A 22776-nucleotide genomic window follows, 5' to 3' on the forward strand; every position below is an offset into this window, starting at 1 on the left:
CTGCCTTAAGCCAGAGAAACTCTAGTATATAGTATATAAGCATAACATTATGTAAGTGAAGCCATGGATATAATGAAATCCACAATACATATCACATGAATTAAATTATAAACCAGAGACTGTTGGAAAGTTGTCCCATTATGTTCTAATTCTTTTATTAAGAAAATAGTATTATTACCGACCTCAAAATGAAATATGAAATATTATATTGGCTCAAGTACAGTTCCAGATTTCCAGAAACACATTATTCCTAGGAGAGTTTGGTGGATTCCATACTTACTTTGCCTGCAGACCTTCTATCCCGTAGGGCTGTAGCAGGTACTGATGTACTGTTTTGTCTCGAAGAGTCCCGGCCAGTTTAATTTTCTTTCTTGATCGGTGAAGGTTGATAATATAGAGAGTTATGGATCCTCGCACGTAATTGTGACTGGAGGGAGGAAAAAACAGAGGTTTGGGGAGGAAAGCGTTTCAGCCGACAGCCTGCTAGTAACCTCTCAATTCCGGAATTACATTTCAATTTGAACTTAAGGGACAGTGGGTAAATGTACAAAGAAATTCCATGTTTTACAGTTTCATAAATCAGGTTTTATAGCTTAATAAAAGTAGGCATCCTGTTTTCTTTGTTTTATGATTTTATCATTGTCTTGTAGGTGGTGAGTTGGTATCAGATGTAGTTCTTTGAACTGTCATCTTGAAAGGATTTCTGTTATTATTATTATTATTATTATTATTATTATTATTATTATTTATTTCTTAGCAGACGCCCTTATCCAGGGCGACTTACAATTGTTACAAGATATCACATTATTTTTACATACAATTACCCATTTATACGGTTGCGTTTTATTTACTGGAGCAATCTAGGTAAAGTACCTTGCTCAAGGGTACAGCAGCAGTGTCCCCTACCTGGGATTGAACCCACGACCCTCCGGTCAAGGGTCCAGAGCCCAAACCACTACTCCACACTGTGCCTCCGTATCGCCTATTTTGGAAAACAACTCTAATTTTAGGGTAACAGTAACAGTGTGTGGGCAAGGGGACCAAAGCTTTACATGCACACCTCAGCTGCTTTTGAAAACTCCCTGCCCCGTTGTACATACCATTCACTCTTTTTCCAATTAAGCCAATAAATATTTATTTGGCCTGCAAACCAGCAGGACGGCTGCAGCAACTTGTTGCTGGGACTTAGTGTGGGGTTTCTCTGTATCTTGTCACTGCACATCCTTACCCCAAAGTCAGCTGGCTGCCGTACCATCCAGTGTTGTTTTCCAGGACTCCTGCTTACTTTTAACAGGAGCCTCCAGCTGTACCCAGTTAAGCTGTACCCTGTTATTGTCGATATACAACTATGGCCAAATGTTTTGCACCACCCGATATGAACATAATTTGGATCTTTTATTTAACATCATGTAATAAAAGAAACTACAAAATTATATCGCAAAGGTCTACCGGAAGACATAGTAGTTGTACGGTATTTCATGCTAAATTTCGAAAAGTCACTTTTTTCAACTTTTGTCCGTTTTAGTAAACAGACAACTACAGAGCGGTATGTAATTCAATATGTTAACGTAACATTATTCAGCAGGTTTCATTCGACTTTATGAAGCAAAATTAATTAATTCTACAGGGTGATGCAAAACTTTTGGCAATATTTGTGCACAGAAAGCCCCTAGAGTGTATATATTCCTATTTCCTTGAAAACACACAAGAATTCAGCAAACAGGTTCTAAACAGCAGCACTTGTTTTGAGATTTAGGGATTGCTTGCTAGTCATAAAGGGGAACAGTATCATATATTATATTTCTACCTTTGATGCAGGTTTTATAAAACAGAAATCAATAAAGGAATAAAAAAATGCAGTGAGGAAGGTGGACTGTTTGAAATCGAGAGTTTCTCTCAAGGCGGGGCGTGGGGAGTAAATCTATTCTGGTGTTGACAAGCCTGGGGTCTGGTAAATATCATCCTGGTTAAATGATAACTGTCTTCAGAGGGGATGATGGCACTTTTTATCTTGTCACAGGACAGACCTGTCTATTGTTCGCCCTGTAGTCCAAACGTATCTGAGACGGGATGAAGGTACCAGGCACCTTTCAGCAGCTCTTTCACTTTAAAAAAGGGCCCCAGCGCGCTTGATAATTGATACTCGTTAACTTTTATGGCTCTGCTCTCCAAAAGATTGGGTGTCTGAAGTCTGTTATTTATATATCTTTATTATTGTCAGATAAGGAGTTATACATTTACGCTTTCCTCGTTGGGTTCGCTTACCAGATGTCCTTACATCCCTTAGGAACAGAGGTTACTGTTCCTGAAGAAACAAACCCACGATCATGCCCAAAGAGGCCTGTTTCCTTATTTACTATATAGAAAGTTCATTTTTGTAAACAAGGCAACCCATTTGCACAGGAGAGCTTGTTTCAAGAAGCCCTGGTGATTGGACATATTACTACAGACCACAAGCAGCCTCGGACCAGAAACTATTACTGTCAACCACAAACTGAACAAGTATTTGGTAACTTACAGTACACCCCTGCCGCTACTATAAAAACTAAATTACAGCTAGTGGCAAATAAGTAGTAAAAATGTACAAATGTACACGCTGTAAGGTTCCATATATAACCAGATGGTGATACTCAATTACTTGTGGTAAATAATGTTGTAACTATGTTTCATCACACTTGGATAAGTGGTTCTCTAGATAAGCGTAAGTGTGGCATACTGTACGTACAAAAACTAAAAGCCAGATTTTAATACTTTTTTTGTTAAGTTTCGTGTCAATTGGATAAGAGGTTCCTAGACGTCGTGTAAAACTCTACGGAGAGGCACAGGTCTGTACACCCTTGTGTCATTGGCGGGTGCTTGCTCATCTGGGTGGGACTCACTTTTGGAAGCTGGTACAGTGTGCGTAGATGCGCAGTTTGTCCCGGATGACTCTGCCAGGACGGGGTTTCCTCTGCAGACCAGCGACGTGCACGGCCAGGACCCGGGGACCCACCAAGTGCTTGAAGAGCAGCGACAGCCAGTAATCCTACAAGAAAAATGAATACCATTACAATTAGAACACAATTAGCAGTACCTCAAGAATTCTGAGTGGTGCTTTTATCGACACACTCATTGCCAGCATTGACAAGATATTTGAATTGGAAGCTCACTGTAACTTCTTTGATGGATATCTAAATATTATTTTTGTATAATATATTATTTTTGTATAATATAAACTGTCCACATAAGGCTTTATTATTTTCAAATGCAGCACATCCTTTGAAATAAACACCTTCACATAAATAAATGCCTTTTTTTCCATCTGTTACATGTTAGTACAGTATTGATTCGTGGGAGATTCACATTCAATTCAATGCATCTGCTCTTTGTTTCCATTTACCGTTTTAAATGTGCGTCACAAATGGAAGCACTGCTTTTAACTTTGGCCGTTGCTGATGAGCAAATAGTCTTGTACGTTGTGGCGTTCTGGCAAGAAATGGGGATAGTTTTTGAAGCTAATGCTTCGCTTTATACCGTTTGCACAGCAGATTACATGTAGGATGAGATATATATATATATATATATATATATATATATAGCTGTCAGCACTGTATTATATAAATATCAGAAGGTTTACGCTCATTTGAGGACAACCCTAAATTATAACAGGTGTTGAACATGCACTGAACAATTGCCAGTCTGCTGGAGATACTGCTTTCACCACACAAGTGCCATTAGTTCTTACATAATAGGGAACTGAACAAAACCAGGTTTTATTATTAAAGTATACATGCAAGATTCTTCTAACATTAGAATTGAACAGTGGGCATATAAAACTCAGGGATTACCTCAGCCATGAAAGTTCCAAGTACAATAGACATTAGCTAACAGGGCTTTAGTATCCTGGAACTCTCAATACATTTATAGTGCAAAGAGCACTCAGTTATACAGAAGATGATAATTCTGACACATCCTGTGTCACCAGAAATTTCTTCAAGCAGTGTAAGCCCTTAATGATCTTTCTTGATTTGAGGGAATCTTGGAAACAGAAATAATTTATTTATTGTGTGTTACAATCCAGTTTGCCTTGTGGAATTGATTTAATGGTTTTACACTGTAATCCGTCCAGTTCAAATTACTGTTTCACAACTCAGTAACTATTCTTCCTAATTTGACCACAGGAATCACAGATTTACAGCTACACTGCAGAGGGAACGGAGCCAGGGAAAATATCTTCCCTAAAAAGGCCCATAATCCAGGAGCTTGTCGAGTGGCAGGAGGACAAACTGGTCTGACTACACTATCCTCTTGCTGCTGTATCTCAGATATATACAGTCTAACAACTACTCTTGCAGTTAGTTTCTATAACTGCAACTTCACAGTCCCTCAGTTTTTCAAAACTAAACATCCAAACAGATACATGGTCAAGCCATGAAAATAGTATGTTTGTTTCATTGCTTAGTCATCTGCAACAGACTTACAGGCAAGACTAAGATTCTGGGTCTCGTGGATTTGTCTAAATAAACTGATTATCAAGTTCTATCAGTTTGGATTTCAAACTTTCAGACTTCCAGTTCAAAGCGTGTTGATTTTGGTCTGATGACTGATGGAAACAAAAGGGATGAATTTCCAATGGGTTTCAATTCAATCCCAAAGGCAGCTGGAAATAGACATCAGACCGTGAAACTATTCTAGACTGTCTTTAAAACACAGTTTTTTTTATTTCAAGCTGTTTATTTTTTGCATTAAAGAAGACATTCTTCATATAACCAAAGCTTTAAGAACAGGGCCTGTTAAGATAAACATATAAATATATGTCTGACAGGCAATATTTAATAGAGAAATGAAGAAGTGTTCAGCTGGCAGTGGAGCCTCTCCCTCTACCTCTCTCTCCCTCTCCCTCTCCCTCTCTCTCCCTCTCTCTCCCTAGTTCCCAGCTTCAACACCTAATTGAGCAGTTCAGATAAACATGTTTCCATCAGGAAGTTCCCATGCAATCCTGCATATGGCAGTGTTTAAGGGCTTCTTTTTAAAAGCACTTTTTAAAAGCTAATTTACAGCTTAATAGTGTTTACGGATTCTGGAATAAAATAAAGCTGGTTGTTGGGAAGAGGAGGGACCCGGCCACCCAAAGCTGGGAGGTAACCCCTTTACTAGACTTACAGACCCAGCAGGGGCATAGCTATCATAAGTGCAGGTGGTGCAGCTGCTCCAGGGCCCACAAGTCTTTGGGGCCCACTCGCACTTCAAAAGGGATAAACAAAATATGTGAACATTTTTCTGTTCAAAATACTCATAAAATAAAATAAAACAGTAGGCCTAATGAATAATGACAAACGAATTAAAGGACTAGCCGGCACCTTTCCACAAGCCAGCACACACCACCAAATACGCCAGTAACTTTGGTTTTAACCCTATAGTTAAAACCCTTTGGTTTTAATCCTGTAGTGCCGTATTAAAATGACCACAGCCATTGTAGTTTCTCAACTTTAAATCAGAAATTAAAACCCAATATATCCACAATAAGGCATTAAGTAGCTGTTTCCAATGATAAAATGTGTTTTGATCTGAAATTATTACATTATATATGTTATATATATATATATATATATATATATATATATATATATATATATATATATATATATATGTAAGTCGCGACACTCCCCAAAAGAAATACAAACAAATTATAATAACTCTTTCTAAGTTAGCTGTAAAAAATGCAGAATTTTATGAGGATTTTAAATAATAAATCAGATTTCAAATATCTATACCGACCGTTGCGGAGACCCAAGACTTTGTCCAAACACAAATCTAACAGAGTTTCAGCACTGAAGTGTCAGCAGTTATGTGGAGGTAGTCAAGACGAAGCACAAGAGAGCGGGCGAACAGAGCGTGATCAGCTTCTGCCCGTGTGCACGAATCGTGAATGCAGGAATTTTGAAATCGATGTAAGATTATCCCAGTAATCATCAATTGCAAAACAAATATATTTTCGAATACAACTTTTTCTTCACTACACGTCTGTCTTAAACTATTTTAGTATATTTAAGTAGTTTTACATTGAGTTCTAAAATCACAACATATCTCAAAAGACAATGAAACCTGTCATTAATTGTAATAATTATTTCTCAAAATATCTAAATCTCACAAAATATCATTCTTTGGGTTGTAAAATTCAGCTAGATTACATTCGGCACAAAAAAGAGAACATTTTCTTGGTAGATTTCATTGTATAAAAGTTTTTTGCAAGGACAAGCATGAATTTTGAGACTAGACGTTGAGTGAAGGGCATGGCGCAGCCATTTCCGGTTGCTGTCTTCCTATTTGGACCCAGCCTCACTGTTCAAACTACAATTTTATTCTTAATACATTTAATACCTTTTAAACTTTCTGCATACCCGACAGCATGATAATCTGACACTGAACATTTAAAAAATGTCAAATACGTTTAAAAAACATCAGTACGTTGGGGGCAGTACTGCGAAACTACCCACAATGCTGACGCCCAAAAAATTGATGATTGGTTAGTGGTATGTGTCAGGAAAACATAGCTCTTGAATTAGTAACCTATCCGGTGGGGTTTTAATATATATGGGTTGGATTAAGTAACGCGCATCAGGTTTTTGCAAGCGTCCCGTTGAAATTCTCTTCCGTTGAGACAATGACAAGAGCTGCTACTGTGAGTGTTCGAAGGCGCCAAACAATGGTACGGTGAAGCAGAATTAGTTTTTGTGCAGAATTAGACATGTCATTATTAACAAATGGGGTTATGCATGAGGTCTAAACATTTGGTAGAAGAAGTAACGAGACGAACGATATGCAAGCCCTGCAGTTTATAACATCTTAAATCAGGGACGCGGAAAGTGGGGGTGCTACCGCACCCCCACATGCCGAGTGAGGGGTGGATATACACCTCTCACAAATATATAGAGGGTTTGGGTCAACCCTGCATATGTGGGCTACACATTCCCAAAGAAAATGAATGAACCTTCCTTCGTCTCTTTTTACTAGTAGCAAGAACCAGTCCACGTTCTGTATGCCACTGATTTTAATTTAATTAAACCAAAGAAATCGTGCTCTAAACTGTATTTTTAGTGGTGCTGTTTTCTCTGTCGTGTTCTTTTTTATTCACTATGCCCTTTTATAACTGTTACTGCAACAGCCCAGGCCAGTGAGGCACGGGCATTTCCATTAGTAGTATAACAAACTCTGTTGTTTTGTATTCCAATAGCATGCACACGTTCTTTGTTAAGAAACCAGTCCACACGAAAAGTAGATGAAAATGTTTTTATTTTCACAGACGGTGGCTTCACAATAATATTTTATAAACCAAAATGAGGAATCAGAAAGGTACACTTTCAGTTGAGTTAGGCTTCAATTTACAGGATAACCGTTCTCCTTAGCCAGGGTATCGATTGTGAGAGGCAAACTCTGAATTCCCGAAGCCAATTATGAACACAACAGCCACTGTGTTGTAAAGATCTCGCTTCTCTGGCAGTCTCTCTAAGTAAAAGATAACTCCCCAAAGCCTTCCTTCTGGTTCGCGTTTTCTAGTGTTAACAACTGTTTATTTGGGTTAGAAATAACACACAAAATAATCTTTTCTCAAGAAAGTTAACACTTTACAACATAAAACCAAGTGTATTTTAATGTACCTGAAAACCCTCAATTGTCTGTAAGGAAAACAGAACTTTGTTATTTTAACAATATAAGCAATTTTATGCAACAATTGTTAACTTTTCCATACTACATAACACACTCAGTAACTTGTTTTTACTTACGCCCTCTAATGTACAAAAGGTGGAACTTTCCCGATTAGCATGGGTGTCTGTAACATGTTTTCAAGTCTGATCTGTGTTACGTTAGAGACCAGCACAATGTATAATGTGTGACAAGTACAGGCACTGACCCTGAAAAGGTGCGACAAGTACAGGACTGGAAGACCCCCACCAACTGGAAAGAAGTGTTGTACGCTCAAGCCTACCCAACGAAAGACCAGAGAGCCTCCACAGTTGCCCAAGTCTTGTGGAAGAGGTATATCTGCCACTACAGGATCCCAGAAAGGATACACGCAGACCATGGCAGAAACTTTGAGAGTGATCTCATCCAGCAGCTGTGCAAAGTCATGGGGATAGTGCGCAGTAGAACAACGCCTTACCACCCCCCAAGGAAAGAGAGACCCCTATTGCCAGAGGGGGATGTTGAAAACTGTACTGTGGCCTCAGGCAGGGCAAGAGTTAGTGAAGGTAGCCTTGAACATAGGGAAAGCTTCAATAGCCATACCACTAGTGATCAGTCCCCTGACAGAGTAGGCCCCTTGGAAAATATATTCAGGAATAATGATAGGGACTGGACTGAGACACATGGACATGACTGGGAGGTTTCAGAAGAGGACACTGAACCAGACAACCGTACCGAGCGACCTCCACCCCTCCCAAGACAGTCACAGCGGGTGTGTCGGGCACCAAATAGACTGTCCTTGGAAAGCTGTGTTATACACACTAATTCCCTGGAGTACAACAGCAAGGTTGCCCGAGGGAGAGAGATTTGGGAACTGAAAAGAAGGAAAAGAAGGGTCTGAATGAGTTTTAAGATGGAGAAAATGATCTAGGCCACATGCTATGTAAAATGTATAGTGTAAATGACTAAGCCATCATTCTGTAAACCTGGGGAGGGTGCAACAAGGGTAGTTTAAGTTGAATATCTGAATGCTGATCTGTGGGGAAGCAGTACAGGACATTAGTTGTAGGCAGCATAGTTTAATAATGTATTAATATTTACCAGCCTATCATTCTAATTCCAGCTCTGGTTTTCATTACGACCCTGTAGCTAGCTGAAGGGTGCGAGATCTCACTTAGGGGATCTCGCGAGAATGAGTAGCATTACATCCCAAGAAAGACTGAGTAGCATTACATCCCAAGAAAGACTGAGTGGTCTGGCCGTGTTCTCAATCGAGAATGAACGTGCAAATAAGCTGAACATGTCGAAAATCATTGATGTTTTCACCGAGCTGAAAGCGAGGAAGAAACCACTGAAATAGGTGACTGCGTACATTTCTTTATTTACAGAGTAATAACATCTTGCTTTGGAATAAGAAACCAACTTTTAGGTGAATGTGGGAGGGGAGGGGAGGGGAAGGGGGCCCATTTAAAAATTCTGGCTCAGGCTACCAAAACAAACACCAGATTTAAGAGCATAAGAAAGTTTACAAATGAGAGGAGGCCACTCGGCCCATCTTGCTCGTTTGGTTGTTAGTAGCTTATTGATCCCAGAATCTCATCAAGCAGCTTCTTGAAGGATCCCAGGGTGTCAGCTTCAACAACATTAGAGGCTTTATAACAAATATTATTATTATTATTATTATTATTATTATTATTATTATTATTATTATTATTATTATTATTATTATTATTATTATTATTATTAATAATAATAATAATAATAATAATAATAATAATAATAATAATAATAATAATAATACTTTCACGGCCATTAGGTTATAAAGTGGTCTGTTGTTAATAATCTCTCTTGTGTTTATAGCCCTTTTATTCCCAAACCTGTTTATAACCTGCAGTCTCTACAGACAGAGAAAAGAGTTGCTACTGTGGCCTTGGTGTCCCCCCAGATGACACGGATATCCCAAAATACCAATGACAGTTTTAACTATTAGACCCTGAAAACTGTCTCAGAGTCCCTGAACTCTCACTGCTAGGACGGACTGCCTCATAGCTGGATTCGGACACCGGTTCAGGTAGGAGAGATGGCTATGGAGAAAATGCTGCTTGTAGCAAGATATACCTATTTAAAAATACTACCAATGATGATAACTGCCAGCCTCTCAACATCTGGCTTTAATGGCATGTGGAGAGCACAAGGTTCCAGATGTCTCTCCTTTGCTGCCAAGTTACACAGAACTTCAATCAAAGAACAAAACCTGGATGCAGTAAAGGCAGGTGCAAAGGGGTTGGGGGTTGGCACTTTTGTAGATAAAACACTCCTTTCTCAGCTTTCCAACTCAATTTCGCACACCATCACAACCACAAGACTACTCGGTTTTCATCATGCTATTGCCCTAAACGGTAATGGGAACTAGAAGAGCACTAACCGAATTCCAGAACTGTACTACACTTTAATGTGCACTAAAAAGGGAGCACTGATGAAGCTACTAACCAAAATGCTTGTCTACTGAACTTACCAGCCCTCCAACTCTCCCATCATGTTCTGTAATGTCTACAAAAGCTCTCCATTTCCTGGTCTCCACCACTGTCACTGCATCCTCGAGCACACTGAAATACTGTAAATACTGGAGCGATGCTCAGCTCTAATGAACAGCAGCGTGCTTCTGTCTCATTCATGCAGACCTCTTGTCTTTGCCTCTTGTCTTTGCCGAGAGATTCGGAGCAGGACTTGTGTTAGCAGATTAGGGGAGGGTGGTGAGGCTGCCCTTTGTTTCATGCTGCAGGGTTTGGAGTTCTTGTTAAATCAACTAACCCTTGCAAAGACTTCTCTTGTCAGTCCCAGATCAAAGCGAAAACAGAAAAATTAGTCTTTATTAAATAAAGGTTTATATGGTCTGCAGGCCTCTGTAATTGGGGGCACATATAAAAGTAATGTGAAAATGTGCTGAGAATGTTTACAGGGTGAGGCAATGTCTATAAATGTTGCCTTTATGGCCAGGAAAAAGGAGATTTCTTTTCTTACAGGAATGTTGAGAATATATATAATAGGGATCCTGAATAAATTCTGTTTATGCTATACAACATCTACTCATTGCTTTCAGAACAAGATAATGAATGGGATTCAGCAACAACTAATGTTGTTATGAAATTATGCACATTTTGTAGAAGAGATGTCTTTTTCAGATTAAACATAATTTATGAACTAAGAAACAAAGACCTGTCCTGTGGAATCAAGTCTCCAAAGAAAATTACAGAAATATGGGAGTTCCCTAACAAAGCTGCTGTATATTGAGTTTCAGAATCACAAGGAAAATTATTTTCGTGCCCTGTCGCTCTGTATACTGTTATTTTATTTATTTATTTATTGCATTTATATAGTGCTTTTTATACAAAAGTATCGCACAAACCACAATACATTTGTATAGCATGTCACACATACAACTGCCACAAATCAGACAATTTAAATAACATATTTAATTAACTGTATACACAATACAAAAGCAGCAATTTTAAAGTTACATTAAAACCCACTAAGATAAGAAAGCCATTTTATAAAAGTGCGTTTTTAGTCTTGACTTGAAAATTGTAACGGTCCCAGCTTCCATGACAAACTAAGGCAGAGCATTCCATAATTTAGGAGCTCTACAAAAAAAAAACCCTACCTCCTGTGTTGCTTTTGTTGACCCTAGGAATAACCAGCAGCTCCACATCCTAGGTGGTTTGGAAGATACAGGGTCAGTAACTCCTGCAAATAACTAGGTGCTAATCCATTCAGGGCCTTGTAAGTTAACAGCAAACTCTTAAAATCAATTCTTTACGGCACAGGGAGCCAGTGTAAAGAGGCCAAAACAGGGGTAATATGTTCACTTTTCCTGGTTTTAGTCAGAATTCTAGCAGTGGTATTCTCAACAAGCTGCAAGTTCCCATGCTGTTTTGTATTCCTTTGAAGGTACTTGAGAGTTTGGAGTCTGTCTTCTTTAGTTTACATTCCATGTAAAGGGATGTCACTGGGTTGTGAATATACTGGATAATGCTTGTTTATATGGCTTCATATAACTGCATTAGACCCAGTTTATAAGAGCCTCGACTTTATTATCGCTTTGTATATTCCCTCATTGGATTTTATAATGCAAAACAAATGGCCCGCCCACTCTGTACCCAATATAATTTACTGCATATACTTTATTTACCTGTGTAAATCAATCCCTGTATCTCGATTTACCTGTAAACTGTTGCGTGGCTACAAGTTCATGAGTGCTGTCACCACCGAATAGAGATTTTACAGATAATTCTGAACCACCTTAAAAAAAAAATTCCAAAGTAACACATTTGGGGATTTTAACTATCGGTCTTCAGGGGCTGGTTGTACTAAAGGGATCCGATCCCGGATCCGGGCTCAGATGTTGATCTTGATCCTAGTTGCGTTGTACTAAACGGATCAGAGCTCAATCTGAGGTGAAACCTGATCTTGCTTTTGAGCAGGATCAGAACTTGATCCCACTTTTGAAAAATTGAGGAACTAAACATAGATTGAAACAGAGATCATTTAACGTTTCAGAAAACATTAAGCAACAATGCATTTAAAAGTAGCTGCAACAGTACTGTATTAAGATAATATCAATTAGAAAAAGAAAAATAAACTTTGTACAATACTAGTTTAGTTGTGTTTAGCTATATCTGACATTTCTGTTTTCACCGTATAGCTACAAAAAGAAATAGACCTGACTGCGTAATGAGGTTTCATAAATATTATTTCTACGTTTTCTGTGTTGACAAAGTCATAATGGCGCTCTCATGGTATCGCTTACAATTAAGTCAATAATTAGATTTAACATTGTAGTTTTTTTTTTTTAAATGCATATCATCCCCCCCCCCCCCATTCCTTTTTTTCTCAATAACTTAAGCTTACCTTTTCACAGCCCCAATCTCCCCCTGTCCGCGACATTTTCCAGTTACAGTTGTCTGTCAGCACTTGATTACATTTGCTCAAAATGTGTTGATAATTTGCCTTGAATCGACGCTGCAGCTACATGTTTGTGTGTATGGAGGCTATACCGCTGTAAAATATCTGTGTGTCCGTCAGAAAATACACACGGCCGTGATTACGGTAACATTTATTAAAACATTTTAGAAGTTAAAAAACAAAACAAAACAAAACAAAACCATATACTGGTATTAATATACTCGATCTGTTTTTATAGAATCGCTGAAGTTTTAAATTATACACGTACAGTAGTTACTTCTGATTTATGTCTTTTAAATTAAATGCGTCACGCATACTCGCTTTTCATTGGTCAGTTTCTCTAGTTACGGCTGCGCAGCTCCAGGATCGGATCAAGATTTTTGGATCAGTGGCGCTTTATCCTGATCCGCTTAGTACAACGCCTTTTCATGATCCGATCCTGTTTTTTGATCCCTTTAGTACAACCGGCCCCAGGTGTTACATTCCCTTCGTCGCATTCAGGGAAGCATTTTGTTCGCACCCCGTTAATAAAAGTAGACGAAACAAGTAGGTAGCTGAGCTGCAGGGCTGGGATTGCGGGGCCCGAGGCTCTGAGAGAGAGGGACTCAACCTGACTGCTCTCTTCTCACTGGGGCACTAGGGATTAAAGGATGGAGCTGGGTTATAAATTTCTAGGCAGGCTGACAAGCTGAGGCTGTTTGCGCATTCTCGCAGCGGGGAGCCTGGCCGTTCACACACAGACGGCCAGTTATGTTAAAAGCATTGTGATCCTGGTAGGGGGCAATAGTTGTAGTGCAAAAACACCAGGCTTGCCAACCGCTGAACAAAAAAAAAAAAATCATCAAGTTTCATAATACTTTTTCTTGTGAACTGTTTTTTTTTGAAACCCTATAACACATCAATAAAATTAGAAACACACTATAGTTATTTTGAGGAGCTTTGTTAAGGCTACAATACTCTAAATCCGGACACTACTCCAAATCACTTATCTGCAAATGTCTTTGACTCTAAATGCGGAGTCTATTTTAAAAATTGGGTCTAAAAAAAAGTATACAGATCAAAGGAAGACACCCTTCTATGGTGATTGGTTTTTTTTAAATTGCTGTATTTAAAAATAATAATAATAATAATAATAATAATAATAATAATAATAATAATAATAATAATAATAATAATAATTGCTTGGTGATAAAGTTGCTGTTATTTTTTTTATTTTTACTAGATATCCACAGATTTTTAAGACCTGTTTTTAAAAGTTGTGTAGTGAATGTTATGAAGCAGTATGACAATGTGTAACCTGACCAGGAAGCAGAGTGACCAGACTTTTAGAGCTTAGGCACTGGTAGGTAAAGTGGTAAGAAGTAAGTGGAGGAGTGTGGCTTAGCAGTTACAGCTTAGAGGCTGGGAGAAGCTGGAGAACTGCAGTACCAGGTTAGCATTACGGGACTGGGAAGCAGTCCTAGTAGTTAATGCTGCTGCGCACTTCACTCTAGCTGTCTAACAGTAAAGCGTGGTAAATCGTGGGGCTGCAGAGACTGGAATGGCTCCCTCCTGTGTGCGCTGGAGGCTCGGGTTGCATGTCTCAGCAGCTGGCTGTTCCACATAGGGAGGACATGTGCGGAGGGGGGCTGACCTGGGCTGCCGACAAAGGGCTAATATTTCACTGTGCAGCTCTCCTGAGTGCCCTTGCATTCAACACCATTAATCTGCTTTCATCTCAGCTAATAGCTCCCACGGGAAAATTGCAAGGTGCCAGAGGAGCCAAAAGGCCGGGCCAGGCCTCGCTGTCAGGAGTTCTGAGATTCAGGGATGCTGCATGCTCTGTTTCACTCTGCTGTCAGGGCACTAACCTGCAACATGCTCTGTTTCACTCTGCTGTCAGGGCACTAACCTGCAGCATGCTCTGTTTCACTCTGCTGTCAGGGCACTAACCTGCAGCATACTCTGTTTCACTCTGCTATCAGGGCACTAACCTGCAGCATGCTCTGTTTCACTCTGCTTTGTTAGGGCACTACCAGCTCCACCTGCAGGGTTCTAACACTTTGTGCTGGAAGGCTTTGGAATCAATGAAAACCAAATACTTCAGTAGATAGGACTGAGAGGACCGTCACCCTTCAACCATAGTGAGTACTTAGCACACTCTGTTCTCAATTCTTCAGCACTGTCTAAACTTAGTTGTCATTTGGCTATTAAAAAAACTCACCATATCAAAAGAGGTGAGGAACCCTCACAGAATTCAACTTTGCAAACTTCAAACTTCACAGGGCACATTATTTCACGCTGCAACTGTTCAACCCATCAACTTGAAGCATATTTGTCTTTTACCCAAGAATAAGCATCCAAAATCGTACAGTTAGCCACATCACTGAAGACATACAGATATGGCATTGGTCTTTCAAACTGTACTTCCTGGTCTTTAGTTGAATCATTACAGTGCCAATGTTAAACATTTTGGCACATAGTTTCCCCTTGTCCCTTAAGAAAAGTTAATTCATTAGGCTCTTTGTGGATATTGATCTCAAATATTTGAGGAGGAAAAATAATACCAAAACCGACAAGCAGAGCACAGTAAGGACAACAACTGATCAGTTTTCTGTATTTCAAGAAGACCTGAGCAATTGCAGACTGGAATTCATACACTGATATTAATATAATGAAACTCACAGGTAAAGGATTGAAGTTCTGGTCCACCAAGTGATTGTATCCATAGTCGAAAAATGAGTGCCGTATGACAACGTCAATTCCTTGCATTGCAGACATTCCCAGTGTATTTAGCCACCTGGAAAATATGAGGGTTGGGTGGTGGGGGAGGAAGAGAGAGACAGCTTCAATGTTAAAACTTTAAAAAGCATGACTAATTGCAAAATTACCACGCAAATGGTAAAGAGCTTAGGGCTGGTGTGTTGGCCTATTGCAGTCACTTACTTCACCTTGCTCAAGCTGATAGCTGCTTCAGTGCACTGAAAGCACTCTATAGGAGCTAGGATTAAAATATTGTGCTGTGGCAGAGACAGGGAGGCAGTCCAGTACAACAGTTTGTTTAGACAGTGAATACTCACAGGAAGCTGGCTGCGTAGGTGTCTGATAGGTTGTTGATGCCCCCGGCCCAGGCTGGCCCGACTCCACCAAGCCACACCTTCTTACCCGGAGCATGAGTCTTCACAGCCTGGAGGCAATGACAGGAGGGAGGGACGGCACATTCAAATATTATTACTGCTCCAGTGAAACATTCACCCACATCTCCAGTGCTGAGAGTCACGCTGGTTGTGAGGAAAGCATCTCTTAAAGAGCCATGACTGGAAATGGCCTTCTAATGAAAAGCTGGAAGGCAAGGTTGACTTGCACTGTACTAACCTGTAGCACCACAAGGCCACATCTACAACCTGAGAGAATTTCCAACTTCTTTATGGTACCACCCACCTTTTTATTACCCAAGTAGCAACATGCAATGTCCTTTTAAAACTCACAAATTAACTACTGATTCTGTATCATGTCAGCTCTACAGAGCCGCCTGTGGCTTGCTTTCTAGAGTTTTAAGTTGGCTCAGTAGTACCATGCCAAATAGGACACCACTCCTGTGGTTGTGTTTTAAGAAGTTTGATGCCATTATGATTATTAATATGATAATTTGTATTTCTGCCAATACATAATGCACATACTACAACATTAATAAACTGGCGATGTGTATACTGTGGAAACATGTCACTTTTTTGGGATACCACCATTTTACTGGGGAATAATTTTATTTGCAGGGGTTTGTCAACCGCTGTGTCACTCTCACTCAATCTGGATTCTATCTTGTGTCCACTCCTGGTTGTAGTACAGTGTTGTCCCTTACACAAATTAATCCTAACCCTAACCCTAACCTTGCCCTTCTGCCTCTATACCCTAAAAGCCTATTAAGGCAGGGATGATGGATCTGAGCAGTAAATAGAAGAGGGATGGAGTTTATAGCATCCACACCTGGGATGTGCTCTGTAATTACAGTACCTGAACAGAACACCTTTCTCATTAATGACTGGCAACCATAAAAACCTGATGCATACCTGTAGCAGGGCTGGGGTCATACACATAAGGAGGGAGCTTCTGTAGTTGTTTATTGTAAATACAAGTGTTGCGATTATATAAATAAGAAAGAGATTTGTTTTAATGGGGAACCTGGCACTCTGTGTGTAGCAGCCTGCCTGCTGCGTTTAGTTGCGGGTACAAGCAGCGTGTGTGTGTTAACCAGCTGTGAGCTCCTAATCAGCAAGGGGGCGTGGTGCAGCAGAGCGCCAGGAACAAAAGGGTCCTGATTATACAGATCAAGGCTGCTGTAAACCGTAGGGGTCAGAGCACTGCTGCTGCCGAAGCATCAGCCCGTCTGTGCTGCTGAACGACTGGATTCAGGAAATGAAGAGACCACCTCTAATGGCGATCGTGTTTTTAGTACAAGGTCGGGAGGTGGTCGGGGGTTTGTTCTGGGAGAAGGAAGCAGCCACGCACCAACGATCGTGTGTATATCCAAGGTTGGAGTTGGGTGAACTGCCAGAGGGACAGGGAGTTAGTTTCTGGATACTAGATCCCACCCAGTATATCAGGCAGGTGTGGAAGCGGGACCTCCATTTTGTTAGTGGAGTAGCGCGAGCCGTCTTCATGGCACCTTTTATTTGACAGTTTTTTGTACAGTGTTTTTCTTGCCTTTTGTACGCCAGGCTGTATGTCCAACGTGCGCTACAAACTGCTAAGTAGCGTCACGTGGGGTTCCTATCTGTATTATATGTAAATAAAACCTGCACGTCTGCGGGGCGTGTCAATCCCAACCTTCTAGTCTCCATCTCCTGTCAATCACGCAGCGATCAGTCATCCACGTCATCTGTCATCTAACCAATCATCCTTTAGCCACATGTAGCGAGACCCCAGGTACAATACCTTTCAGATTTCTGGCACACTTTCGCTTGATTTAATGGCAAGCTTTGATGTATGGAGGCTAAACTGGGATTTCTATTTCTGCCTGTATTCGAGTTATCAATTACATTTACAATACCAAAAAGCTGAAAATGCATGCGATCAGATGTTGAACTGACCAGATTTTGCAGTATGGATATCTGTAATAGCAGACTGATGAAGGCACGGAACATTTGTCTGCTTGAGTTAGTTTCTTCTAAATTCTACCTCATCATAACCAAAGAAAAAGCACCTGTGTTGTACCAAAAGTTTAAAAACATTTTTACGTGTTTATTTTAAACCCCTGTCTTCATTCTAAAGTAGTACAGCGCATTCACATTCTTCATATTCAAAACCAAAAATATAAAATGGAAATCTGATTTTATGCTTTCACTAAACTGGTACAATCACCTACCTTCCATAATTCACTGAAGTAACAGTTTATCATTGAGCGATGTAGATGCATGCCAAATGGGTGTAACACATATTTATGATCAACTTGCCCATAAAAAGTGTGCCAAAATCACCTACTAATTTGTAGTTTGCCAATGTGGCGTGGTTTGCAATATCATAATTTATACTGTGCCAAAGGCAAGAAATGCACATACAGCCTGTCGAAAGATCAAAACAGACACTACACCCTATTGGCACACTCCCCTTGATCTCTTTCATGTGCTGAGAGTAGAAAGTCCATATTATAACCAATTAATCCTGAAACATTCCACACAAAGGACGCTGTCAGATATGTTTGCTTTGGCTCAAAGCTTTTTGTGTGCGTTCAGGAGTTTCAATCCCAAAGGTTGCAGGGAGACCTACAGTATCCCCGGGCTGAACTGGAAAGATGCTCCTCCTTGTCAAGTGGTTTCAATACCTTTCCTTTACTTATTTTCCATGTAAAATGGATACTTTATATCAATCTTCATTTTCACAATATGTCATTTCCTAGCATTCTCTATTGCTGTCCTCTGTTTTATTCATTATTTACTATGCTTTAAAACAAACTAGTCCAGCAGGAAAGCCTGTTAACAAGCACGGTCAGATTATCCCAACAGCTGTGATTTCCGCCCCCTCAGTAATTGTGATTTTTTATAGATTTGACATGTGCTAACTCGCAATCGCTAGTTACATCAGTGGCACGCCCCTAGTGGTCATTTGTGAAATAACCTTACTTCAGAAATTCCGTTTTTAGCAGTCTTTTCAGAAGGACATTAGTTAGTAAGCCTGATTAAAGCAGAATCAATAGAGAATTCTAGAAAACACATTCTCCATTATATATTATAAGGGATGGATGGTGATAACGTGCACACAATAAAGTTATAATCCTTGTTCCATTAACAAGCTTTAGAGGTATCTGCCTAAAACCTACAACACACTACATTACAAATATTTCAGATACCATGATTTATATCTCAAAAGTGTATTTGCTCCCCTAATCCACCCCCTGCTCAGATCACCTTCAGCACTTTGGAGATCTGCTCTGTAAGAGTGTCCAGCAGACGAGTCTTCATGAAATCAGCAACCTTGGCAACCCGCCCATCAATGTAATAACTGTGTGGAAGACAGAGATCATTACCAATCAGAACACATCTATTAGATCATAAAGGGAATATGTCTGGGGCTTGAATTTCTCTGTGTATATGTATTGCCAGTGGAGGTCTAACTTACTTATAGTGAATCAGAGAGGACTGTAAGGATATAGTCCTGTAAGTCTTTCTGCTTCACTTGAAAAAACAAGCCCCCTGGATCCTTATTGGAAAAGTGTGCAGATAAGTTACATGCAGTATGATTGACACCCATCTTGCGTGCACTCAGCAGCATTTTAAACTCAGCTTTCTGAGTCAGGCAGTGCTTAATGTGCCTGATCAGCCACTGAGAATACATTTAAGGTTCTCATATTAAGCGGCAAAGCCTCTGAAACTTGCACATGGTGAAGGTTTCGTTTTCATTTTGGGCAACCGTTGAAAGGCTCAATCCCTACTCTCTGTCACCATGTTTGTTTTCTTTAATATAGATATCCTTTCAATATCCTAGGCATCTACATTTATTTCCATGTGATCAATTAGGATTCCAACAGAACCATTTCAATTTGACTAATCTCACAATGTTTCAACGTATTCATATCTTGCATTTTTTTTTTTTAATATCTGATGGCAATAATGGGGCAAAGGTCATTGGGTACAGAGGACTCCCAAGAAAGATCTACATGTCCCTTCATAGTTTACACAGATTATACTTAAGATTCATAAGGTCCTTTATCATTATCCAGTGAAGACAAGCTGTAAGTGTACGTTTTTTCTAATGCTTGCTTCTTCTGAGCTGCCTCTGCCTGGAATGCCTTTCCGATTCTTCTGAAATTCTAGTTCATTTTGAAACTACGTCATCGTGCCAATCGAAGATAGAGTGCCATTACAGCTGGGGCTCTTTAATGAATGAAATGACTCAACCTGTATAATAATGAATGAAAGGATTTATCCTGTATAATAAACTTCCACTCTTGTTGGTTTATGTGTTGCCTGTTTGTGGTATATATTGTAATCCAAAAGGAGATTCTTTATAAAAGTAATTTGCTTCATAAACATCTGTTTGAGCATTACTTTTGACAGATATATGATCACATTTTTGGCACCCCTATAGCAGAGAATCATCCAGATTGTATAATAATGTTAACTAATCCAAGGAGTTCAAACTACATTTAAGATATTACCAGTAGGTTACATGGACCATGTCATTTGCTAAAACATACTGTGTGCTACTTGATCTTGTCACAGGTGAATCTCAGAATGTAGACGTAGCTTGTTGCTCTTAGCTGGTTAAGCTGGATCTTACTTCCAGTAGCTGTGTCTCCTCAGAATTATGTGATTGGATAGTTTTCATATGAAGCTGTTGCTTTGAAAATGTCCTGTTTCTGTCACATATTACTGTCGTGAGGAGTGGAAGACGAGACAAGCGCAGCAAATAGCACAGGATTCAGAACGTTTTGGCCTCAAGTCCTTCAACCCCATGAATATTTCTATGGACTGGGCCAGCTTGTAAGAGCACTAAAGGGGTTCTAAATTCTCCCCCTTTCGTTCCACAGGACGGAACAGAACTGAACCCACAAGCCCTGTCTCCCTGCAGCAGGATTTGTGTGGAGCAATTCTGCACAAACCATTACAGCCAATAAAGTTCATAAACACAGGTTAAGGATTCTAGATAATGAGATAATAGCATCATTAACACTGCATGCCTCCGTAACCCCTCAAGGAATGCAATACCAGATATAAACCTGCCCCCCCCCCCTACCCCCCAACAAAAAAGTCACCTCTTGCTCCTGGTCTGTTAAGGATTAATACACCAGATAATTTCAGCATCTAGAATTAGGTGACACTTCTGATTAACTTTGAATTACGTATGTCTCCTATAAGGTGATTATGTGGTGTAGTAACTTCCTAACCACTAACTCTGACAGCCTAGTTTCAAATAAACGTAAAATCATAATTCAAATAAACTTGCTTGCCTAGTTTTAGCCCTCAGAAACAGCTGTGGAAATGCACATTAAGATTATTATGTCTTTAGGGGGAGCTTTCAAATGCCCCATAACAAACCTCAGAATTGTTTCTACAAGCTTCTTAGTAATTTACAGAAAATGTATATCAGATCCCTTTGAAACTGTTCATTAAAATATGCTAGTCACAACTCCCTCCAGCATATAACGCATGCTGCTCTTAAAATACTGCATTAAAAGGAACAAATAAAAAACAAATGCAGAATACCTACTGTTGCCATGTAACTGTATCTACAACAGAGCCAGCAGTCTTCATGAACCTGACAAGGAAATGAAAAATAGGTTATATTTTGAATGATATTTAAAGGAGCAGATGCAGAGTTAATTTTATTTGGGGCTGATAGTTTCCAAATTCCAAGCAGATTGCCCTCTGCCTGCTGCCAATGGAAACAACGGGGTCTGATTTAAAATGCTTTCAACTCAGTCCCAGTGGCAGATGGAAAACTTTTTTTTTTTTGCTGGGAATCTAAACCTTAGCCTCTCCATCTCCTGGTACCAGCACTGCCAAATTATTAGGTATTTATTCTTTGTGACAACACAGACACTAAAACCTAATAATACTACTTGCTGTATAAATCTTGGTGTGTATATGTGTTTGTGTGAGTGAGTGAGTGAGTGAGTGAGTGAGTGAGTGAGTGAGTGAGTGAGTGAGTGAGTGAGTGAGTGAGTGAGTGAGTGAGTGAGAGAGAGAGAGAGAGAGAGAGAGAGAGAGAGAGAGAGAGAGAGAGAGAGAGAGAGAGAGAGAGAGAGAGAGGATATTTACCAAAGTGTTGGGATCACATCCCAGACAAGCATGGCAGAAATTTCCTAATTTGGAAAATATTTCCAGAAAAAGCCTCTAGAAATACTCCCCCATTTATCAGCTCACACCCATGGAAAACAGCTTATAATTAAACACTCACTGATATCTGGTCAACCGTCAGCCACGGTAGGGACCAAGCCTTCCTAAATCAGCCTGGCCGCCTGTCTGCTCCCTCTCTCGCTTGTCTTGTGTCTAAGTTCAGTCAGAGTCTTTTTTGCTATTAATCATAAACTGGTAGCTGCAAGGGGTGGCGTCAGCATTTGAAGAAGATTCATTTCTAAACATTTGTGGTCATCTGTCAAGATGTGCTCTGTAAAGCCAAACCCACAGAGGAGGAGAGGGGCAGGCAGTTGTGTAACTGGATTTTCAGCAGGGTGCTGGACAGGGGCAGGGCTGTAACCATAAATCTGGCATCTCTGGAGATACAAAAACTCAAATCCACTGATTTTCTGGAGCAAAAGAAAACTACCCGTTGTAAATAACAAATATAATACAGGGCAGCTGTAGTGAGCACTTATTGGAAGATAATTAGTAACTGCAGAGTGCAGTTGGATTGCATTTTAACTGGACTTCTATTAATGGCAGGTCATTATATTATCAGGGTGATTAAAAAGTACAGTAGGAGTTACCACTGAGGAAGTACAGCTCCTGTCATTATGCATTCACACCCCCTGTTGAGTAGCAAATACTTGAATACTGTTTAAAACTACAGGTTACTAAACCGACCTACCCTACTAATCAAATAAAAATAAAAAAAATCATAAAATTACATTTTGTGTATCTTGTATGTTTTACATAATACTTTATTATGTCTATAAAAGATAAAAGACACATTTATATTGGTATCACAGTTTACAAACATATAATGTCACTGTTTAAT

The 22776-nt window shown here is 39.7% G+C and overlaps 1 protein-coding gene across 2 annotated transcripts in view; it reads right to left on the minus strand.

Annotated features, from left to right (window-relative positions):
* The window catches only part of LOC117415764 (inactive heparanase-2), a 75650-nt gene that overhangs the window by 8537 nt on the left and 44337 nt on the right, over positions 1-22776 (minus strand). For both annotated transcript variants that reach the window (XM_034026552.3, XM_059026305.1), the window contains exons 6-11: positions 21307-21354; positions 19005-19098; positions 15684-15790; positions 15289-15403; positions 2880-3025; positions 281-427 (exon numbers count right to left, since the gene is read on the minus strand). In XM_034026552.3, coding sequence (XP_033882443.2) covers positions 281-427; positions 2880-3025; positions 15289-15403; positions 15684-15790; positions 19005-19098; positions 21307-21354 — 657 coding nt within the window. The remainder of the gene's footprint in view (positions 1-280; positions 428-2879; positions 3026-15288; positions 15404-15683; positions 15791-19004; positions 19099-21306; positions 21355-22776) is intronic.

This window comes from Acipenser ruthenus, chromosome 7, assembly GCF_902713425.1.
Source record: "Acipenser ruthenus chromosome 7, fAciRut3.2 maternal haplotype, whole genome shotgun sequence".
NCBI classification, from domain to species: domain Eukaryota; kingdom Metazoa; phylum Chordata; class Actinopteri; order Acipenseriformes; family Acipenseridae; genus Acipenser; species Acipenser ruthenus.